The sequence below is a fragment of the Somniosus microcephalus genome, chromosome 18 (assembly GCF_052327205.1).
Source record: "Somniosus microcephalus isolate GS21.2 chromosome 18, FLI_Smic_1.0, whole genome shotgun sequence".
Lineage (NCBI taxonomy): Eukaryota > Metazoa > Chordata > Chondrichthyes > Squaliformes > Somniosidae > Somniosus > Somniosus microcephalus.
Genome location: NC_141004.1, coordinates 21684978 through 21709818, shown reverse-complemented (window position 1 = coordinate 21709818; position 24841 = coordinate 21684978). Strand labels below are relative to the sequence as shown.

The window sequence follows — 24841 nt, the reverse complement described above, 5'->3', positions numbered from 1 at the left end:
AGTTGGATGGCTTAGTACAACACAGGGCATGGGACCAAGGGTGGTGGTGGAGAGGTAAAACTGGTTATTATGGGCATACATATGAACGCTGATTGCATGTACAGAGAGAGTGGAGAATAAAGCATACCATAATGTACAAATAATATACACACACATCTTCAAAATGGTATTCTCTCCCACAGGTGACAAACGTAGATGATGATGGTAATGAGCTGGGCTCTGGGATCATGGAACTGACCAACTCTGAGCTGATTTTGCACACCAGAAAACGAGATGCTGTGAGATGGCCGTACCTCTGTCTGCGGCGCTATGGTTACGACTCCAACCTCTTCTCATTTGAAAGTGGAAGGAGGTGTCAGACTGGGCAAGGTTAGTTTTTGAATGGTCAACAGGACTGCTCATTAACATTACAGAAGCTCCTGGCTCTTCTATATAAATCGTACTAAACTAATCCTGTATAATTCAGGCCAGTGGTTTTAGTTTAAAAGAAACCGTTGGAAGAGCAGAACATGATTGCCAAACCACCATTTAAAATCCCAGAGTCTAATGTAATAAAAACTGAACTTGATTTACTTCAGTCCCTTTGATTGGTTATAGGAAACAGTCGCTCCCTTGTACATTATGGACGAGGCTACTGCTTTTCTATTTTAATGGAAAAATGAATGGAATCGCCGAGTACAATCCTCAAAAGACAGGTGAAAATCCTGGAACCCCATGAAGCATTTCAATTCAGAAGACTAGGTACTGGTTACCCGCTGCTTAAACATAGCTGCCGCTTAACAACTAGCTGTCTCGCCTGGCTTGGTGAAAAGTGTGGCGGCCATTTGTTAAGTCACTCTTTAGTATAAACCGCAAATGTGGGAGTCAGAGGTTGTACTTCTTTTGTTTAAAGAAAATTACAGAGGAACGGATGTCTGGGCCATCAAGCTTGTTCCTTCAATGGACACTATACAATCTCCCCGATCATAAACTCTGTTCCACATATTATACGAGGCAATTTTCTTAATAAATACTCTTTGACTTCCAAAGGGAGTTGCGCACGGCTCATCCATTCCGACAAACGAATCTACAAAAAGCAGGGCAAGGAAAGATCCTCAGGCCCACCTAACCCACCCCATCCAGTCAATGGTGGAACATTACGCCCCCGCCCCCCCTCGCCCCCAACTAGCCAAGCTGTCTCCTCAGAGAGGCTAAAGAAACCAGAGAGAAAAACTTGAGGCCAATCCAGGAAAAACTGGGAAATTCCTCTCCAATTGCTGAAGCAAAGTCCGGGTTGTTCATGTCTCCGCACAATCTCAATTAACTATTTGATGGGAAGCTAGCTAAGTACAGGAGGGAGAAAGGAATAGAAGGATACACTAATGGGGTTAGATGAAGTAGGGCAGGATGAGGCTCGTGTGGAGCATAAACACCGGTATGGACCAGTTGGGGTGAATGGCCTGTTTCTGTGCTGTAAAATTCTATGTATTAATTAAAAACTGAATTTGATCTATTCAGTCACCTTAAACCAGTGACCCTATCAATACTTTTTGTACATCATATTTGTCGCCCCATAATGATGCTGTCCTAGTCAATTTTAATTTGGAAAAATTGGGTTACTTGAGTACTTTCATCCAAATACAGGAAGCTTTGTGCTATCCGGCACCGACAGGACCGAGCTGTTGCCGTTCCCTCAAAACTGCCGGACACACCAGCGTTAATGTTGAAGCATACGGAGCTTTTCATCTCCGTATCTGACAACAAACACTGTTGCTTAGCAACAGCTTCTAAACAGTCAGCCCGTACCTTGGAAGCGTCTCTCTGAAGCTGTTGCTAAGCTACAGAGACTTTGCAGAGCCTGACTGTTGGGGGAAAAAAAAGCCACGAGAAGAAAAAAAACGTAACAAAACGGCTCCTGATTTTTGCCGGTGGCTCGAGCTTGCCGGACATTTAGCCTCCGGATAACAAAGTTTCCTGTAGATGGCTGAAGACTCAAGTTCTCTGGTTGTCTGTTACCCGAGCTTGCTTGGCATTGATTGAATTGTTGGTTTTTGCCAGTGTTAAACTGGGCCACTAGATAAAGCACCACTACACTTTGGGGATCACCAGATGATAATGGATGAAAAAGGCCATTCGGCCCAAATGAGTTCTTCCATTCAGAAAGACTCTCTAGTTCCCCCATTGTGTTAGTAGCTTTTAAAAAAAAAAAAAAAAAGTAATTCCAGAATTTTCACCTCCACTCCTCTATCTGAGAATCTATTCAATATATTGATTACTCTTTGTGTGAAGAACTTCCTGATATCAGACCTAAATTTATCTTTTACTAGTTTGAGCCTGTCTCATTGGACCTACTCTCACAATTTAATTTGAAGTAATTTTCAGAGTTTACCTTTTCCTTTACAGTTTGTTATCTTGTATACTGCAATAAGATAACCTCTCTGCCACCTTTCACAGCCGAAAAACCCAAACTTCTCTGGTCTTTCCACGTAACTTAGACCCCTAACTAAGGATTAGCTTCATGTGCACCATTTCAAAGCTAGCAATGCGTGGGCATTTGAGAGGGCTGTCATGTATTTGACTAACCATTCCGTAAGCACAAGTCATAGGATACTGTTGATTAGGGCTATAGAACAGCCCACTTGAGTGGAATATGATGTGGCCATAGCGAGGTTGCAATAAGATAAATAAAAGAAACTGATTGTCGGAGGCCATTCATGGCAGCCCCAGGACATCGCTGTGAAGGGAAACGTGCTTGGCCCAACCGTCTTCAGCTCCCTTAAAGACTTTGTCAGGAGCGCAGCCGTTCACTGACAATTCCAAAGTGTTCAGCTCCATTCGCAACTCCTCTGATAATGAAGCAGCCTGTGCCAGCCACAAAGCTCTGGTTAGTAGTGTAATAGAATATTCACCACTGGTCTGGATGGGGTGTAGCTGCAACAACACCCAAGAAGCTGAAAATCCAGCGCAGCACAGACCGGTTGATCAGCACCTCTGCCACTGACTCTATCTACCCTCTTCACCATCAGTGCACTGTGGGTGCGGCATGTACTGCCTACAGAATGCACTGTAGAAACTTGCCAGGCTCACTTTAAAAGCACCCCCAACCCTTCACTTTCTACCACCGAGAAGGATGAGAGCAAACAGCATCACAGGAACACCATCCCTTCCAAGTTCCCTGCTAGGTCACACAGCATCCTGACCTGGGCATATATCGCCATTCCTTTGGAGCCAGTAAGTCAAAATCCTGGAAGTCCTTACCTAACATTATTGTGGGAATACCATCAGCACAAAGACTGTAGCATGTCATGAAGAATGCTCACACCCAGCTTCTCAAACTACCTAGGGATGAGCAATACATGCGGCCTTTACAGTGGCACCCACATCCTGAGGATACATGTTCAGTGTCAAAACCATTTACATTCACTACAATATAATTAATTATGTACATAATTTAATTATATTAAGTTAAGATCATAGTTTTAACCAGAACTTTAGTCCAGTTATTTAAAATTCATTCTCTGCCCTCCTCGTTGCACTGCAGTTTGTTAGTGGCTGTGCATTAAGTCTCTATCCCTCCCTCCCTCCTCCTCGACAAGACTGGAGATGGCATTTGTAAAACGTCTTTTCATTTATGATGTTGTGAATACTTTATAGTGTAATACAGTATTTACACTATGCACTAATCCTGTTTAATTGTGGAAAGATCACTATCTGCATGAGCTGTTTCTGTTTCTTTAGTCAATAGTTTAAAATAAAAAACATGGCCCTCGACCGTGTCCGTTCTATCTCCCGCACTTCTGCCCTCAGCCCTGCCCCTCCCTCCCGGAACCACGATAGAGTTCACCTTGTCCTCACCTTTCACCCCACCAGCCTCCACATTCAACGGATCATCCTCTGCCATTTCCACCACCTCCAACGTGATCCCACCACCAAACGCATCTTCCCCTCACCTCCCCTTTCAGCATTCCGTAGGGACCGCTCCCTCCATGACACCCTAGTCCACTCCTCAATCACCCCCAGCACCCCTTCCCCTTCGTCCGGCACCTTCCCGTGCAAGCGCAGGAGATGCAACACCTGCCCTTATACCTCCCCCCCCCCCCTTCCCACTGTCCAGGGCCCCAAACACCCCTTCCAGGTGAAACAGCGATTTACTTGTACTTCTTGCAATTTAATATCCTGTATTCGCTGCTCACGATGCGATGATCTCTACATTGGGGAGACCAAACGCAGATTGGGTGACCACATTGCGGAACACCTCCGTTCAGTCTGTAAGGGGGACGCCGAGCTTCCGGTCGCCTGTCACTTTAATTCTCCGCTCCACTCCCACTCAGACCTCACCGTCCTTGGCCTCTTGGATTGTTCTACGGAAGCTCAGCATAAGCTCGAGGAACAGCACCTCACGATTAGGCACTTTACAGCCTTCTGGTCTCAACATAGGGTTCAACAATTTCAGATCATAACCTCGGCCCCTATCACATATATATTTTTTATCCACACTTTTTGTTTGTGCCTTTTGTTCTTCTCTCCCACATGGCAGCTGTCCTTTATTCTGCCAGCGCAATTTACACTTCATCTAGAGCCATCCTTTGTTCCTTAACCTGTCCCATTACCACCACCTTTTGCCTTGAATATCTCTCAATGTCTCTTTACCTCTCCTGCCTTCCATCCTATCACAGACCTATCCTTTTGTTCTTTCATCCCCTCCCCCATTTCCCAGCCCCTAAACTTGCTTTAAAATCTGTTCCATTTCCGGCTTTTTTTTCCAGTTCTGACGAAAGGTCATCGACCTGAAACGTTAACTCTGTTTCTCTCTTCACAGATGCTGCCTGACCTGCTGAGTTCCTCCAGCATTTTCTGTTTTTAGTTTAAAATCAGTCTCTTTCTGGCAAACAAATTGATTTTGGGAAGCACTATTTTATTTTTAATGCAGGGTAATCACACTGAATGTACATAAAATTAATAACCTATTTTATTACGGTAGTACTTAAAGGCAGTGTTTGATGCATGCAGCTATTCTTGATGCTTTATGTTGGGTATGAGTGGCTGAGTTTTATAATGTATAAAATTGGAATAATTTGACAAAAGACACCGATGGCCAGATCTCAAAGGGTGAGCCCATCGAAACAGTTCTGGATTTCATTGAGTAAAATCTTAAAGTAATGCATTCCTTAATGCCTTGTTTCTCATCAGGACTCTTGATTTTTACACACTTCACGCAATAACTGATTGTTACTTATTTTGCAGGTATTTTTGCCTTCAAGTGTGCACGTGCTGAGGAGATTTTTAACCTTCTCCAGGAGATCATGCAGTGTAACAGTATTAACCTTGTTGAGGAGCCCATGATGATATCGAGAAACACTCATCCAACAGAACTTGATTTACCAAGGACACCTCAGACACCAACCAGTGAGTGACTGTGGAAGAAGTTTGTTTTGCGGTGGCTGGGCTTGAAAGAAAAGTGGCTGTGGTATTGGATTAATTGTGTTGGATAGATATTTTATTGCATTCCCTACCAACACCCTATAGCCATATTGTCTAACTGCAACCATCTACAACAACTTGCATTTATGTAGCACCTTTTAATGTCTAAGGAATGTCCCCAGGTGCTTCAGAGGCGTAGCGATGAAATGAATGAGACAGAGATCGAGATACTAGGAGGGGTAACCAAAAGTTTGGCTGAAGAGGTTGGTTTTAAGGAAGGGTTTAAAGGAGGAGAAAGATGTTTAGAGATGGAGGATTTTTTATTTTTTTTATTCATTCACAGGATGTGGGCTTCGCTGGCAAGGCCAGCATTTATTGCCCATCCCTAATTGCCCCCGAGGAGGTGGTGGTGAGCCGTCTTCATGACCCGCTGCAGTCTATCGTCTTTGTAGTGGTTTTGCACAACTGAGTGGCTTGCTAGAGGGCAGTTATGAGCCAACCACATTGCTGTTGGTCTGGAGTCACACATAGGCTCAGACCAGGCAAGGACAGCAGATTAGTGAACCAGATTGTTTTTTTTTTTAACGACAATCCGGTAGGTTTATGGCTACCATTACTGCTACTAGCTTTTTAATTCCAGATTTAATTAACTGAATTTTAAATGGATGGCGCAGAAGGAAGTAGTGGTGAAAGGGAGTAAAAGTGCAGGTGAAATGCCCCCTTCTACTGTCTGTGAAACGCAAGATTTATTTCTACAGCCTTTGTTTCTTTGTAGTGCTGTAATTAAGTCTGAAGAGGCAAGTGGCTTTGCTCATTTGCTGGGGTTTAAAGTCCCTGCTGTTGTGTGTGTCACTTTTCTGACGCCGTCATACTCCCACCCATATGCTATTGATCTGTCTTGGGTTTTGTTTCTGTAGAGTACATGATTCCTCCCACTGGGGATAAACTGATTAGTGCATCCCATATTTCATGTATGTGAGGTATCCATGCTGGTGTGACTCTTGGTGTAATCAAACAATTACATTACTATTGAATTTCTTGGAACGGCCCAATGATTAACCACTTGCCTCTTTCGAATGTAAAAAGGTTAGTGGTGGAGGAATAAATACGAAACAGAATACCTAGAAAGAGTTTGGAATAGTTTGTCGGTGTGAGCATGCAGTTCAATTTGCTGAAGTTAAGCTGAGTGCTCATGACTTTGTTTTCAGCCCCTGGTTTCGCTGTGCCAGGATTTCCAAATGGATTCCCTTGTTACCCACCAATAGGCGATGGCTCCTCTCACCCGTCAACTCGACATCCTTCCATAGGAAGCACGCGTCTCTCCTCAGTGGGCGAAGAGTCCACGCACCCTCTGATCGTAGGAGGTGATGATCAGGTGGGTGTACGTTCATATATGACCAGCTTAATTCACAACTTTCACAGGTTGAAAGTTCCACCATGCATGAATCACCAAATTCTCTCAAAAAATATTACTTTAATCCAATGAAAATGATTTTTTTGGACTAATGCAAGTAAGCTCTGTTACATTATATATATATATATATATATATATATATATATATAATATATTCTGCATTGTTGGAAAGCAATTTGGAGTCAGGAGGTATACATCTTTATAATATAATAATACCATCTGAAAAGATAGATGAATGCTTTAAGCCTAGACTCTGTGTTGGAACAAAGGTTAGTGGATTTTCGCCAGGCTCACTTTAAAAGCACCCCCAACCCTTCGCTTTCTACCGCCGAGAAGGACGAGCGCAACAGCATCACGGGAACACCACCCCTTCGAAGTTCCCCGCTAGGTCACACAGCATCCTGACCTGGGCATATATTGCCATTCCTTTGGAGCCAGTAGGTCAAAATCCTGGAAGTCCTTACCTAATATATTATTGTGGGAATACCATCAGCACAAAGACTGTAGCATGTCATGAAGAATGCTCGCCCCCAGCTTCTCAAACTACCTAGGGATGAGCAATACATGCGGCCTTTACAGTGGCGCCCGCATCCTGCTCACGATGTGGTCTCCTCTACATTGGGGAGACCAAACGCAGATTGGGTGACCGCTTTGCAGAACACCTCCGTTCAGTCCGTAAGGGTGACCCCGAGCTTCCGGTCGCCGGTCATTTCAATTCACCGCTCCATTCCCACTCAGACCTCACTGTCCTCGGCCTCTTGCATTGTTCCACGGAAGCTCAGCGTAAGCTCGAGGAACAGCACCTCATCTTCCGATTAGGCACTTTACAGCCTTCCGGACTCTCTCTCGAGTTCAACAATTTCATATTTTTATATATTTTTTATCCACACCTTTGATTTGTGCCTTTTCCTTTTTTTTTCTCTCTCCCACATGGCAGCTGTCTTTCATTCTGCCAGTGCATTTCACACTTTATCTAGAGCCATCCTTTGTTTCTTTTACCTGTCCTATTACCACCTCGTCTCGCCTTGAATATCTCTCTAATGTCTCTTCCCTTTTGTTCTTTCATCCCCTCCCCCATTTCCCAGACCCATAACTTGCTTTTTAATCGGTTTCATTTCCTGCTTTGTTCTCAGCTCTGACAGAGGGTCTTCGACCTGAAACGTTAACTCTGTTTCTCTCTCCACCGATGCTGCCTGGCCTGCTGAGTTTTTCCAGCGTTTTCTGTTATTTTGGATTTCCAGCATCCGCAGTATTTTGCTATCGTCCTGAGGATACATGTTCAGTGTATTTACATTCACTACAATATAATTAATTATGTACATAATTTAATTATATAAAGTTAAGATCATATTTTTGACCAGAACTTTAGTCCAGTTATTTAAAATTCATTCTCTGCCCTCCTCGTTGCACCGCAGTTTGTTAGTGGCTGTGCATTGGAACTCTCTCTTTCCACCCCCCACCCCAAACCAAGCTGTTGAGGCTAGGTGAATTGAAAATTTCAAAACTGAGATTGCCATCTTTTTGTTAGGCAAGGGTAGTAAGGGTAGTGGAACCAAGGCAAACTAGATGGAGTTGAGATACAAATGAGCCATGATCTAACTGAATGGCAGATAGATTTTTGGGCTCTAGGGGAATTAAGGGATATGGGGATCGGGCGGGAAAGTGGAGTTGAGGTCGAAGATCAGCTCTGATCTCATTGAATGGCGGAGCAGGCTCGAGGTGCCGAATGGCCTACTCCTAATTTTTATGCTCTTATGGAACAGGCCGAGGGCTAAATGGCCTACTCGTGTTCCTATAAGCTGGAAGATAAGCAAGCCACTTACATGGCAATACTCTGTTCAGCCACTAGATGGGGAAAATGCATTACACAATTACAATCATTTACAGATCAGAATCTAGTACAGTACCGAACTCTACTGCAGCAATAACCTCTGGAGAAATGTAGTGTTAAATGTATTAAAGCACTCATGCTGGCATTTCCTTAACTTATCTGCTCCATCAGAAAGCCAGTACATTTTGTAGTGGCATAATCTGGAAATTATTTCAACCCATGTGTGTGTTCGAGGCATCTCATTGGACATGTAGGTAGGATGTACAGTGCACAGCGCATCCTCCGTTGCACATGTTTCATACAAATGTCTAACGAAGTCGTTGCAGGTAATCATTTATTCCGACTGTTGTATCAGTCGTCAAAATAGTTTCAGATATGTACTACAGGTAGACTACCCTTTATCCGAACTTCCGAAAACCGAAACCCTCTAAAAACCGAAGGTTTTTTCGGTCAGCGTAAGTCGTGCGCACGACATGACCAGAGTGGCACACGACTTACAGGCCTAGCCAGATAAGGGATAGTGTAGCATTTTTCTGCACTTCTGAAAACCAAAATCGCTCAGCGTAAGTCGTGCGCACGACCCCGACCCCCCCCCCCCCGCCGAACCCGACCCCCGCCGAACCCGACCCCGACCACCCCCCGCCGAACCCCGACCCCGCCCCATTTCGGATAAGATATAGTGTACCAGCCTTTATCCGCACATCCGAAACCAGAAAACCTCTGAAAGCCGAAAGTGGCGCAAAGCATGACTTCTGAAAACCGAAATCGCTCAGCGTAAGTCGTGCGCACGACCCCGGCCCACCGCCGACCCCCACCCTTGCCGACCCCGACCCGCCCGACCACGACCCCCCGCCGACCCCCACCCTTTCGGATAAGGGATAGTGTATCCTTTATCCGCACTCCCGCAAACCGAATTACTCTGAAAACCGAAGTGCTTTCGCTCACCTTCCGAAATCCGAAATTTTCCGAAAACCGAAACACGGCTGGTCCCGAGGTTTTCGGATAAAGGATAGTCTACCTGTATTAACTAAATTACCTAGCAGTAAAGTTCTGTCCTGTTATCTGATAAAGCAGCATTATTTGATTTACTATGTTAAATAGTGTGCTTTATTAGTGAATGTGTAAAATTTATTTTTAAAAGTGAGATGAAATATAATGGATAGTTTTTTTTATTGGAAAAATGAAAGACTAAATTCAAATTGTCCATTGTGATTTTCAACCTAACCAAATTGGACAGCAAGGAGGGAAATCAATAGGATTCCTAGGTTGCTGCTTATTTATACTGTTCAAGCTGGTTTAACAACATAGCACACAGTCTGGGACACTGGGCAGATCATTATGATGCTGGTAAATTATTGATTTTTTTACTGGCTAAAATTAAAATAAGGTTACATTCTCCTTTTAGTAGACAATGTGGACTGAAAACCTCTTCAGTTGAATTAAAGCAGATTGTATTATAATAATAATAATAATGGGCAAGTCAAATCACTTTATTCCCTCCAGTAATTGCACATCTCTGGTCCATGCGCAGCCCTGATTAAATTTGGTACTGTTACCAAGTCCTAAGCGTACAGTTAGCGGCTATAATCTTGACATCATTATTTTGTGGCCCCTTTCCCTACAGATTCACACATATGTGAATACTTCCAGCGTTGATGAGGACCGGAAGAGGAGACCCTGTGTTCACGGCCTGACAGAGGCGCGGTCATCCATCTCTGAAATGATGCGGAGCCACGCGAATCACTGCCCTGCAATGGAGGACAGAACTCATCAAGTCCTCCTGCAACAGGGGGAGGTCAAGTTTGTCCTCGGACCAACGCCAGTCCAGCGACGAATAATGGAGCGCGAACAGTTAGACTGGCAGAAAGATCATGCCGAGTACAGCGGCGGCGGCAGCTTGAGTTTTGTGGACCGAGATAGTATCCACGATGGCGATGAGTACAGCATGGCGGGTGCCCCATACAAGATGACTTACGAGAATATTAACGGTTTACTCGTGTCCGCAGGTACAGGGCTACGACGGGGTCGGCTCAAGATGGGCGGGGACGGCCAGAACCTTAATAACTGTGCTCATAGGAAGACAGCCATGCTGAACTATGAAAATCTGCCCTCTTTACCTCCTGTGTGGGAAAGCCAGACACAAAGGCGGGAGGAAGAGGACTGGAGTGACCCTGGAACCCCTCCACAAAACGGATACCATAATAACTTTGACCCACTGCGGAACTATGTCAATACCGAGAATGTAACTATTCAACCTGGTTTACATAAAGTAGACTTCACCCGGCGGCGGGATTGCACTCCGAACGTCTTCAGCTTTGACTTCAGGCGGCCGTGCCCCGAACAGAGGCAATTAAACTACATCCAGGTGGAGCTGGAGGGTGGGAGTGACTCGGATAACCCCCAGACCCCCAAAATGCCTAGCACTCCAGTCCCGCCAACTCCGACACGTAGGACTGAGTTTTACGCTGTGATAGACATTAAAAAGACAGCTGCTATGTCCAGTTTGCAAAAAGCACTACCAAGGGATGATGGGACGTCCAGGAAGACGAGGCACAACAGTACAGATCTGCCGTTGTAAGCACCAGCAATTTTCATGCTTTAGATACTAATATTTACACCTTCCTGTTCAGACTGGGGTGGGGTTCTATTATTAGAACTAAAATTTTCCTGTTGCCGTACCCACGTGGCCGTGCTTCACGCGTGAGCCTGGGTAGCTATTTGACCGTGAGGTGCATTACAGCCGAACTTTTTGGCATCCACGTGTGCCCATTTTCTAGTCGGAGTAGCAATAACCGGTGGGAGCCCTGGCTGATTCTAGCTTGATAGCATCCCCACGACCTGCCCTGCGCAGGTCAGCTGATCCACAAAGATCACGGATTAAACCAGGAACCTGCTGCTTTGCATGTTTTATTTTGAGGGGGATAAGCTGGAAATCTGAAACAAAGGCACACAATGCACAGCAGGATACCCAGCAACTGTAAAGAGAAAAGAGAGGTTGTGATGTGATGTTTCAGCAGAGTCAGATTAAGTATGTACTTGGGACCCTGGGCACCCACGCCCGCATAATCGCCCCCCCCCCCCCCCCCCCCAATCCATTAAAATACACATCTGTAAAAAAAATGCATGAAGGAACAAGTCCATAGAATGTTTACATACCGTTAATAATAAAGCGATTTATATGACAATATGCTAAGCTTAAATGAAACTGCATCATTTTACCGAACACCCAGTATTTACTTTGTGGGGGGGGGGGGGGGGGGGGGTGTCGCAATATTTGACAGGGTCCCCAGGGCATAGCCCTGTAAAGCTGTACCTTAATCCGCCCCTGACTTTCAGGCGTGGACAGCTCAATAGCCTGACCTGTTTTTCCGGTTACTGGCTGTATCGCTAACATTATCTGTGTTTATTTCTGCTTTGTATGGCTTAGCAATGCACCGTGGGATGAATTTACCCACTGAGCCATCAGGGGGACCTGAAGCAGGTCATTTAATTTGAGTTATAATGGGGCAGATCTGCAGAAGAAGTTTGGTTTTAAAACTATACGGTTCTTCCTTGTTGAGTCTTTTTGGGGATTTAAACAAAATGTGAAAAAAAAATTTGTATTTACCTTCTCCAGCTGCCAAGCTTATTGCATTACAATTGTGGGGGGAAAATAGTCGTCACTAATTTAGGATACATTTAGCTTAAAAGTGTCCGTACTCAACGTTCCCTCGAAGCTGTGCAGCCACGCAGTGATCAGGAGGTCCTGCTCCAGCCGCTCACCAGCTGTTCCCTGGAAAAGATACCACGCATGTGACCCCACAGCAAATTAGAGGGAACATTGGCAGTACTAGGTTGATCTTTTTTATTTTCTACCCCCCTCTTGAAGGCGGTGATTTGTCCTGGGATATAGGTTCTATAGATACTTCACCCAACTGGCCATTCTTACGTGGCCTTTGACGGGAAGTGTTTACAGCTGTTACCTGTGGAGGAGGGGCTGGGGAGTCAAAGCTCAACCGATACAGTCCTTTCCAGCAAGGTTCATCACACAGCAATCGGGAGTCCGAACCCTTTTCAAAACTTCATCTGAAGAATGGACTTGAATCAGCCATTCATATTTCAAAACCCATTCTGTGTATTTTATATTTCCATTCATTTTTTTAGGAGGTGTTTAAAGTGTCAGGTAAGCATTTTTATCTAGTGATTTTTCTTTGGGGCTTGACGTGTTCTTGCACACTCTGTGGAGTGTTGTACTGTACAAGATGCGATGTTGCAGAGAAAGTAAAGGTGAAAGACAGTTTTACTCCCAGTCAGATATTGTATGCTATTTCAATGGAATAGGTCAAACATCCATGTTCATGCATGTTTTAATCTTTCTTCTATGTTTTGTTACAGCTCTTCATTTGTTGGGACCCACTGCTAGCCATAATTGCCATTAAAAAAATAATGAATTCCTAGAAAATGTTCTACTTCTGAAGTGTCAAATATGGTACATTATCGTCTACATTTTCTTCTTTCAGTAAAACTTTGCCTTTTTTAAAGGGACAGTCTCCGTCTAAAAGGCCCTGCATACACATACATTTCAGAACAGCTTTAAATTATTACCACATTCCTGCAGTGAACCTTTGTTAAAGGTAACGAGCTTGGTGCAGAAATAGTCATTTTGATGGGCTGCTACTTTTTAAAAAGAAATAGGATCATGCGCTTTTAGTGAATTTCCATGCTTTTATAAAACAATTTTTCTTTTTATTGACGTGCGTCCTTTTTAATGTTTTTTGAAATAGACTGTGTGCAGGCCCATGAAAACAGACACTGTCTCTTTGATCTAAAAGTCAGGAGGCTGTTTAAGGTGTTTGGTGATGGTCATTACTATGCATCAAGCCCACATCGTTTTGCTGTGCATCGTGTAGCGAAAGATGTAAAAACTACACAGATTAGCTCAGAGTAACAACTGTCAGAGACGTTAAGGATGTTTGCTACAAATTCCAAAGATGGTCTGCTCATTCAAATGCTTTTGCTTAAGTTATCAACAGAAATTAAATTGAAGTTTGACTAGACAGGGATTCTGGTATGTCCATATTGACAAAATCAACATAGCACAAATTAATGATTTGTGCTCCCTCAGGACCTCGTAAGTTTATCTAGTGGGTACCTAAGCCGTGCCTGATAGGAAAGTTAATGGTTGAATCCAATGGTTGTTAGCTGATCTCGGTGGTGACGGTAGTTGGGCCAGTACAGTTGTCCTCAGCACTACTTGGCTAGGGAGGGGATGAACAAAGCCAGAAGTGCCTCTCCGAACTGCTGTATCCTGACTCCTGCAGGAAGGGTGTGCATCTGGATTTTAGATGCGGGGAGACTTCTGGCTTGAATGTCCTCCTCTCTCTCCACCCACCCCCCCCCCCCCCCCCCACTCTCGTGCAAGGCGGAACCGCTTGCTGAAACTTGCTGAGTTCTCGCACATGAACAGTGGTCATTTTGCCGCAGTACTAGAAGGGGACTGGTGCCTGCAAACTTGCTCACCCCCAACAAGGACTCAACACCACTGGGGGGGTTGGGAGAGAAAGTGAGGAATGATAAAACTGGCAGAAAAGAATTGGCAAGACAAGTTAGATTAAAAGGCGGTAGGACTTATATGAAAATGATGCCGTCTGGTGGTTAAAATAATTGCTTAAACCTGTTTCCTCAGATGAGCGACAGTGATCTAAACTGACAGTTGAAATTTGAGGTGGGCAAATAATTATGTTGCAGTAATTTCTACTGTAGAAGTAGTACTGACACATAAGAACATAAGCATTAGGAGCAGGAATAGGCCATACGGCCCCTCGCGGCTGTTTCACCATTCAGTAAGATCATGGCTGATCTTCAACCTCAACTCCACTTTCCCGCCCGCTCCCCATATCCCTTGATTCCCGCAGAGTCCAAAAATCTGTCGATCTCGGCCTTGAATATACTCAACGACTGAGCATTCACAGCCCTCTGGGGTAGAGAATTCCAAAGATTCACAACCCTCAGTGAAGAAATTCCTCCTCATCTCGGTCTTAAATGGCTGACCCCTTATCCTGAGGCTGTGACCCCTAGTTCTGGACTCTCCAGCCAGGGGGAACAACCTCTCAGCTTCTACCCTGTCAATCCCGCTCAGTATATCTTGTATGTTTCAGCTCTTCTCCAAGTTTCCAGTTTATGTACTGTGAATAAGAAAGGAAAAGACCCCAAATTTTCAGTCCTTTTGAGTTACTCTGTTACATAAGGGGTTGCGGATGTGAGCACCATATATTTTGAAAGTATATACGATTCTCTTATGCAGAATGTAGGAATTCATTTGCCATCAAAAGAGCGATCATTCATCGAACTGACTCTCTGCAATTTATATTAAACATCCTTAACTCTGTTATTTCTCATTCTGCAATTGGCTCTTGACATTTTCAGGGTTATAAAACATTATAAAATGTGCCAAAAAAAGTGCCAACCCTCCATGCATGACATAAGATGATAGTGTTTAACAAAATCCAGTCTGTCTGGTGCCTTTGTTTACACTGAGACTTGCTCGCTCCTTCCGATTGTTGGAACTTTAAAGATAATTACTTATTTGTATCTTGTACTTGGGCTGTACTTAAACAAAAACACCATAATTCCCTTTTCAGCTTGTACTTCACCATTTAATGCGACAATGTGAATACAAAAGTGTTTGACCATTAGCATTTCTGCTGAGGGCTGTGGGAATGCAAATATTGTAATAACTTTCTGCAAATGATCACATTGCCTGACATTTGTGCTTTTGTCTGACTTTCCCGATACGATTTTCAAAGCTGCAGTGTATTATCCATGTTTTGAGTTTGTTGGGAACAAGTTGGCGGGGGTGTGGATTGTCAATGAAAAAGAAAGAAAATTATCCGGATATGAACGGCATCTCCTAAAGATGTTCATTTTTTAAAATAAAAAAGGCAATTCAGGCACTTAAAATCATTAAGGATTTGAGTTTGATGCTTTAATGTCTCCCATCAACTATCAAAGTCTTGTATCACAAGTCTTTCTTTATATATTTGAAAACACCTTAACTTTGTTTGAAAAATCTCTGAGATGCTGGCTATTGTGATACTGCAAAATGTAATTAATTCATCTGGCATTCCTGGGGCTAATTACATTCATTATTCAGATACAAAAGGCTTTGCTCAATTCCTTTTAACACCACCGCCCCCCCCCCCTCAAATTTACAGTTACCATGGTGATGTGACACTGATGGGTCTGCACTTCAGTTTATTCTTCTGTTTAATTAATATACTTCTATAGTTAAAAGGCTCCACTTATCAGGAGGAATTGACAGTGAAATATTACTGAGCTGTTTTCTGTTGTCCAATTGTCACATTTTTACTTGTAAATGGTGCCTTTATCTAGTACAGGAAGTAGTGTGCACATTGTAGAAACAGCAGAAGTTGACTGAGATTTGGGCTGAAAGTGGAATTTCCACACCGCACTCTTTCATCCCTAAACCTGGTTGGCTGTGCGAGTTAATTTAGTTTACTAAATTTCCTAATTTTCCTAAGCAGGATGAGGACAGTCAGAGTGGGAATCACTTCAGTGCTTCGCTCACACGTTGCCAGTTTAACAGTTAAATCGCCAATTGTGCGAGATTTTTTGAGTGAGAAAATAATAAAATAACTTCAAAATGGTGGGGCTGGAGAAAACAGAGCGTACACGCTTGGCTCCTCCAGTAACTGAGTTTATGCAGTGAGTGGCTGGTACGTACAGACCAGAGATCACCTTGGTTCAAATCTGAGGTCTGTTAGCTGATTCCAGCCGGGGTTAGCGGTAGAGTTGGCCTCAGTGCCGCTGGGTTAGCGGGGGGGGGGCATAAAAGCGGCCAATGTTCCTGCACTTCGTTGCTATCCAGTGACCCCTGCTGGAGATGTGCATGTGTGGAGGTCTGAGGACAGGTTGGGACTCGGCTGTGACTATCCTCTGTCCCTCATGGTGAATTAGCCTGTCGACTAATCTCACACCTGAATAATGACCATGTGAGCCAGCTGCTGGAGGGGAAAGTGTTGCTCATAGAATTGTACCCCTTAAAGGAGTCCATACCTTTTTAAGGAAGGAGAATTGGCGGGAGCAAAACAAGTTGCCAAGAGCGAGTAAACTGTGAATCAGAAATTAGTGTCTACCCCACCATCCCACTAGATGGAGCTAAAGTATCATCATATTTTAGGAATTTACAATTGATTCTGTTCTATGCAATTTGAGATTAAAAAGTTATGTTTAATAATTGGGGCTTGGTAGCAATTGACCTATTTTAATTGTTTAGTCAGTGATATACAAGTACAGATATGTGCATTTAACTTATTTTCATATTATGTTTGAACAGATATTGGTGAGAATATATTGCAGCTTTGAAAATGTGTTCGGTATGTGTTTTGAAAGCTAAGAGTTGCCAAATTGCATTTACTTTTTTCTGATGGTGGGTGCAGTTGGCAATTTTCAGTTTCTCAACTGGATTAAGATGACTTCCACTCAACAAGTATATGTGGCCTTTGTTATCTGTATCTTCATTTCCAGGATCATCTCTATTGTCCACTGCTGTGAGGGATTTTGTCCTTTGAACTGAATTTGAACTACACCAGTTCTGTGCACAACTTTTAAACTTCAGTCTGCCAAATAAATGGCTTCACAGTATTACCTTCTATATCTATGTGTACTAATCAGGGTGAGGTTCAACAGAGCTAAAGAATGCAACTGCTTTCCCACTTTCTGCCCTCTTTTGCACTCCTGGATCAGGCGTGGCTCGCAACAAATCTGAAAATGAAGATGGCGTTCAAGTCCTGGATGCACCTGAACTGCACCAATTCGGGCTCTGTGACAGTCTGCCTTGGTTTGTCTTAGAAACTTTCTAATCAGTGCCAAATTAGGGTTGATTTTGAGCTACGGACTCGACTCTGGAAACTGGATTAAGACTGGTCAGAATTTCTTTAATTTGTGACCTTAAACTGCTGGCACGTGAAGGAGATCTTGTTCTCTTCGAGTGGGATTTGAATCCACATGCCTAGGGCTGAGAGAGCGATGCTTTGGACTGCACTGCAGCCATGTCTTGCTCTAACCTGCTGATGGGTATCAAGCCCAATTGCTAGTTGAGACTGGGATTGCACTCTGTCCACTGTTACACTGCTAGAGCAACAGATCATTTACAACACTCTCAGGCCAAGAGCAGATGTTATTGAAGAGATTATTGTGCTGTCTGGATTTCTATTCAGGGTTTCCCACCAGCTCCCTGCAATCCAAAACCATGCAGGTCAACATCAACCGGTGGACATTAAGGATAAAAGCCAAGCATCTTTGCATCTCCTCTTGTTAACCTGGCCTGGCCAGCTCTACATTAATTATAGCTTCATATGTGTGACTTTAGCCTTAAAACACTGGCCATGATGTGTCCTGTGAGTTCTCTGGGTGAGGTACTACGTGCTAAGCATTTTTATTTTACATTTATAAAGTTCTCTCTATTAAATCCTTTAGAAGGCCACTTCCTCCACCCCCCCCACCCATTTAAAAAAAAAAAGAAAACTGGCCTCTGATCAGTCACTGGGACAGCTGATTAAAGTTATGTTTACAGATTAGCACTGAAGATTCTTTTACAGCTCAAGTGCCTAAGTTGCCATATGGATTGGCTGGTAGCAGGTCTCTGTTTTCTAAATAGTTTAATGAGTGTTTTGTTTTTTTTGTGTTGGGGTGGAGCGGGTATATTAGAAGGTGGGATGCTACCAATGCCAAGATTCAAATATTACAAGTATGTTTGGAATGTAAGGCTTTGCCTGACTTAATCTGTAAAATGGAGAGGTGAGAAGCAAGTGCCTTATCACTATGCTAGTAAGATGTTTAGATGGAACCAAGAATTTTAAATGCTGTTGTGTTCGGCTACACTTTTCTCCCTTTCCTTCTAGTTACATATCTGCCGTAGGGGCCAAAATCTTCATGAAAGTAGGTACTTGGCCTTGAATCGTTAGTATTGTCGTGGAGGCAAAAGTGGAAAGTGGTTTCATTCTTCAGCACTGATGACCAATACACACTGAACATGTATGTTTTACAAAAGTACTGGGACTTTAATGAAAGTATTTAAGTCGGGTAATTTCAGTGTACTTTGTAGGGGCTACGTATGATTTGATTTGAAAATGCCACTGTCGACCTGATGGTGACATTTAGATGCCTGTAGTCTCAAACGCAATTGTGCAGATTTCGTTGTACAGTTACTTTTAAATTTCAGCGGGAGCTTTCCCGTCAAGTATTGTGTAAAGTTTCATGAATAAATACTCCGAGCAGGTTTCAGGCCATGATCATCACCGTCTTACGGTACTTCATTTCTCTGCATGTGCTGATCAGCTGGCAGTTTTGTAGAAGTTTCTTGTGCGCTGCACGTAGGTACGTAGATGTCCTTGGACGCTGCTGTATATGTCTGCTTCTGTGAGCTTCTCCAAGGTACAGAAGAAGGTAATCACAGAATTTTCTGAATGTACACAGGACTCATTGCACCCAAAGAAATGTAGAAACAAACTGTTAACTGAGCTGAACTGTAGCCATTTGAAAAATAATTATATGCAAGAAAAAAGTCTCTGGAACTGGATTGTTTCCTATGCAGGGAGCACATTTGATGCATTGTTAAAGTAGGATTTTTTTGGTGGGGAGGGAGTACATTTTCCAGGCTTGCACCTCAGCAATCAGTCAGAATTTACATTTTTACTCAAACAGGTGGTCCTGGCACAACTGCATATGTGCCCCTGATTGAAGGAAAATTATATTCAACTGTACAACTGGATTTATTTTTCCTCGTCTACAGCTAGTAGGAATGTGACTTAACTGTATTAGCATCCTGAGATAGCCCCGGTACCTGATCATTTTCAACTTTTTTGCATGCGACCAGGTTTTGTAGATCTGCTTTGTTGAAATCATTATCTTAATTTTTGTGACATTTACATTCCCAAGTCTCTGCTTTGCACATATGGCATATTTTCCTGCAAAGGTGTGATGTAAATTAACATCCCATTGCCCCTGTTAATCCTGTGGTTCCATTGGCTTGTGTCTGCCACCAGATGAACCGAACTACCCTAAATCAGCAGTCTATATTTCACACCCATCTACAAATTGCTTTTTTACATGTGTTGGGAACTGTAGTGGCATCTGTAAATTCTGTGATTATCTCCTTTCATTAGCCGTGATGTCCATGAGTTTATAAACTCTGCTGATTTTAACCCTTTCCGATCCATGACGTGTTTAAACCCACTTCATGAATTCATAAAGGACCGTGGTACTGATTGTCGAGAGCTGCCTGACTGATAAAGTAGGGCCCACAGGTAAAGTTAATAATATGGTTGGATTGCAACCATTTATAATTCAGTCAAGTTGTATTTTTTTTCTGTAGATTTTGCACATCTTTTATCTAAAATACTGGTAACCTCTGCACTATAGCAGCATTGTGAAAACTGCTCATGCTAAAGTGATTGATGCTGTATCTTAAAGGTATTATTCACTCTATTTAATAAAGGTAAAGTCCAGTTTAAATTGAGCCTCAGCTCTTATTAATCAGCAACATCTTCATCACTCACAAAAAGGTGCCGTTTGTACCCTTGTGGATAAGGAAGGGTTAAATGCAATTAATGGCCTAGTTTTCCTTGGGTAAACTGTAGGTACGCTTAAGCAGAATAATTGTATTGTAATTTCAGTCAAAGTAATTGTAGTCTGATCCTGAATATTTATGACTTTATTAAAGTGACTACACTAATAAAAGATCCCCATGAGGGATGAACAATTAAGTTGGATGTTTCTGTTTTATGGAAATCGGGTTATGTTTATAAAAGCATTGTATTATACTGTACTGCAAATGTTATGTTCAAACTAGCACCATTTCATACTTTGTTTATATGCTGTATGGAAATGTATGAAATATAACGATTAAATGTTGTAAGAGCAATGCTGTATCATACTTTATTGGCCTTCAACAATGGCATATAGAATAAAGAAATGGACTAAAAGAAACTGTTTTAATGTTTTCTTTAAACACAGTTAAAGAATGAGATTAAAAAGTGAGCACTTAACTCAATGGTACTTGTAGGGAATCTCCCTCGCCCCCTCGCTTGGCAGACCCACTGCTCTGTATGTATTTGGCTTTCATTCAGGGCCCACTTAGCTGTTTCTGATGCCAGGGTTTAGCAGTGCTCCTTCTGTCTTATCGGTGACTGAAAGAAGCGCATACATTTATATAGCACATTTCACAAGCTCAGGACCTCCCATGGTACTTCACAGCTGATGAAGTGCTTCTGTAGTGTTGTAATGTGGAAGACAAGGGTATACCAGAAGGAGGCGAGGCTAATCCACTATCAGTAACAAGTTAAATTTTCACCCTCCCTCCAGTCCTGACTCCTTGCAGGGATACAATTCATGGAGCGTGGGAGGGAAGGGGAAGAGAAGTATCTCGGCTGAATCCGATCCCTTCCTCAACTGGCATCCATACATGTGTTCTTGCAGCAGCCGTTGATGAAGATTGGGAACCCTGAGGGATTGTGTCGCCACTACCCGAGCCTTTGAGAGCAGTTCACTCGCAACCGCACAGGGGTAGATCCTGGGGTCTTTTGGGTATGTGTGGATCAACTCCTCGCTGTCTCAACTTGCTGAGCCATCCGAGGACTGAAAAGATTCCACTAAACTTACAGGACCAGTTAGATGCAGAGAGAGAAGACTCCACGGGGGGGGGGGGGGGGGGGGGGTCCAGAGAAACATAGCTCAGAGGCAGAGAAATACATTCCATTTAAAAGTTTATATGGTTTTAACTGTATATATTGGATAGATGGGAAATACAGATATTATCTTGCTCATGTGCTAAGGGTGGCAATTGTGAATTCATTATACCAGATGAATCAGACCGGAGTAACACATCAAATATCCATATATGGTCAAAAGTCAATGTCAAGCTAGTTCTAGCTCTTGCTTATAGCTGAAAAAGTGATAGTGATTCTACCATAATCCATCTCTGTCCCCAACCCCAACCCCTCCCCCAATAACAAAAAACTCTTCCTGCTTCAAAATAAGCCACAATGGACATGGGTTACTGGTTGACTAATGGTGAGTAGGTTAAGAGGAACGACTTTTTAATCCTCCTCCCTATCCCAACCTGCAATGATCTCCATGGGATGCTTCATCTAGTAACATAAAGGTCAGGTATGACAAGAGGCCATTGAAGCCAATCCCTCTGATACATTGACTCTCCCAACATAACATGCAACATTTTGAATAACCCCTTCGTTCCCCCCCTCCCCATTTTTTTGCCTTTGCTTGGTTGATCATACCAAATATTTCATTGAAATTACAGCACGGAGGGAGGCTATTTGGTTCATTGTCTCTTGGTCCTAGCCCTTTAATTGAAGCTACTCTAATCCAATTTTCCTGAACCTTTCCTATACCTTTTTATTATTCCTTTTCATATACTTGTCTAATTCCCTTTAAATGATATAACCCCTGCTTTTAGTAGTCACTTGTGCTAATGCATTCTATGTTCACGTAAAATAAATTCTAACCTCCCCCTGAGTTCTCCAATGTTAATCCTGAATCTGTACCCCTTTCCACCGATTGGCAAATCAGTAACAATCTTTCACTGTTTACTCTCTCAAACTTTTTGTAATTTTAAAACCTCCGTTAACCACCTCTGTCTTAACTGAAATTTTTCAAAAGTAACTCTTCGGAACCATAAGCTCTCATTACAGGTGTCGTTCTAATGAATCTACCATTTACATGGCTCAAATTTTCTTCCTGTAATGTGGTGCACAGAACTGCACATAATATTCAAACTTGGCCTAACCAATGCCTTGTACAAGTTCAACATCAGTTCCTTGCTTTTATATTCCAATCCCCCAAGTATAAAACTCTGAATCCCATTGCCTTTTCTACCTGTAGTTCACCTTTAAGGATCTATGTATCTGCTCCCCTAGATCAATCTGTCCCTCCACTCGGCTAAAGAATCTTGCTAATTCCTTTAATTCTTTTTCCCAAAATGTACTATTTTCCGTTTCTCTGCATCTGCCGTTTATCTGCCCATTCTGATGATGGGTCCTTCTTCAATGGCCTACTTTTTTCCTCAGGATTTGTCCTTTTAATTTGGCATCATCGGTCCACTTTCATATTCTCTTGTGTCTCTAGATTAGCATTTTATATAAATGGAATACAAGAGAGCACAGATCCCATGGGGACATTGCTACCGATTTCCTGCTAATGCAAAAAACATCCATTTACCACGATTCTTTACTTTCTCAGTCCTTGCAGCTACATTCCCTTTAGTACCTGTAAATTCAGTCTGAGTAAAGAGTTTTTCTTGACAGTAATTTTAAATGTACTTTTCACTAACTTTGCCTAGCCCTACTTTCTTAGTGTACTTGGAAGTAATTATAATTAATGTTTTATATGCTGTACTTCAGTGAGGTCCCCTTAACTGCCTTCTTTGTAGAGTAAAGCTTAAGTTTCCCAAACCTTTCCCCATAGCTCCTTCACTTTACACTTTATACTCATGTGTATCGGCTTTTGCTGTCTTAGGAAGGAGGTGGCTTTTAGCAGGGGCACAGCTCCACTTTTTAAATGTAGGTTTACATGAATCTCTACATTCTTGTTACTGGCTGCCTCATCAAACCATAAATACAGTCCTATAACCTACCAAAGATTTTCACTACAATGTTGCTTCCTATTATACTCGCTGCACTGCCAGGTTCAGCTAAGAAAGTTGTGTAAAGTTTCTAGTGTTGATGCAGACCCTCTGATCTCAGCCAATCTACTTTTAACTTGGCAGCAAACTGTCTGCGGTGCTCCTCACGGTTATATTTGACACACACACACACACACACACACCTTCCTCCTCCTCCACCACTTGCTCCCTTGTCTACTATATCTCTGCTACAGGAAACTTTGTGCTATCCGGCACCAACGGGGCCGAGCTGTTGCCGTCCCATCAAAACTGCCGGACAAACCAGCGCTAATGTTGAAACATACGGAGATTTTGAGCTCCGTATCTGGCAACAAACCCTGTTGCTTAGCAACAGCTTCTAAACAGTCGGCCGTACCTTGCAAGCGTCTCTGTAGCTTAGCAACTGCTTCAGCGAGACCTTGCAGAGCCTGACTGGTGGGAAAAAAAAGCAACGAAAAGAAAAGAAAACCTAAGGAACCAACTCCTGATTTTTGCCGGTGGCTCGAGCATTCCGGACAGTTAACCTCCGGATAAACCAAAGTTTCCTGTATATGGTTTCTTTATTTCAACCTTATTCTTGAGGATATTCATATTTCCCTTTACCTCTTCCCTCACTTTTATACTTCCCTTTAAATATTACCATTATGATCTTGGGTATTTATCACCCCTTTAATGTAGAATTTTAAATTTTTCGCTTTTCCTGCAGCTTGGATTTTCTGTTGTTGCTTGCTTGGTTTATTGAACTTTGAAATTCAGCGTTAACCTCTGTCCTTTGTGTCTTTACTGATTCATCAGCTTTAGCCATCCTCTATTTCAGTTTATAATGCTATATAACGTTGCCAGACCTTGTATTGTTGATGACTCTTCATTGACCAGTTCTTTCGAAGTTTGTTGGCTCATAAACCCGATGAGGTTGGGTAAATAAGCAGCACGGGCAAACTGGTCGAGCGGTGAGGATTCACCGTTAAATCTCTCTCAACTCTTGCAGCACTCTTTGCTGGTCCATACAGCCCATAAAGATTCACCTGCGCTGCTAATGAAAATCTCTTGGGTATTTTCAGTTTTAAAGCTGAATGTCTTCAATCTGTCCACAACATATTGCAAATGGGAACTTCTTGCAACACATTTAATGATGTACAGTTCAAACCACTTTACTCATTTTTTTGCCAACCAAACTTCAGTTTTCTCCTTCAGTTGTTGGAATGCTGGTTGATTCGACTCATGTCCTGGAGCTTTTACCCATTCAGTTGGTAAACCTAGTTTACAGTTCTCCAGGAACATGAGCCCGGTTATAATTTGGTGCAAATTGTCATTTTGAAAAATATAGATGCGAAACCCCTGTAAAGTCAAACTGCTTGTTATCTGAATACAGTAAATATGAAGAGTTTATCAAAACGTATCACCCTGACTTATCTGTTTTCCACTGATTATCAGCCTCGTTTGTGTGAATTGGTTATCACACAGTGGTCTGGTATTGTTCCAATCAATAACAAAGCCTCACCTAGATTATGACGGGTTT

The 24841-nt window shown here is 42.8% G+C and overlaps 1 protein-coding gene and 1 long non-coding RNA gene across 4 annotated transcripts in view; one reads left to right on the top strand and one right to left on the bottom strand.

Annotated features, from left to right (window-relative positions):
- LOC147105113 (fibroblast growth factor receptor substrate 2-like) overlaps positions 1–20633 on the top strand; it is a 68091-nt gene extending 47458 nt beyond the window's left edge. For 2 of the 3 annotated variants that reach the window (XM_086011189.1, XM_086011190.1), the window contains exons 4-8: positions 183–369; positions 5224–5385; positions 6609–6775; positions 10270–11219; positions 13020–20633. In XM_086011189.1, the coding sequence (XP_085867315.1) occupies positions 183–369; positions 5224–5385; positions 6609–6775; positions 10270–11219; positions 13020–13047 (1494 nt within the window). In that variant the 3' untranslated portion in view covers positions 13048–20633. Of the gene's footprint in view, positions 1–182; positions 370–5223; positions 5386–6608; positions 6776–10269; positions 11224–13019 lie in introns of those variants that run through there. The other variant, XM_086011192.1, reaches the window with a different exon arrangement.
- Positions 1–24841, bottom strand: part of LOC147105112 (uncharacterized) — an 81782-nt gene that overhangs the window by 28212 nt on the left and 28729 nt on the right. The window lies entirely within an intron of this gene.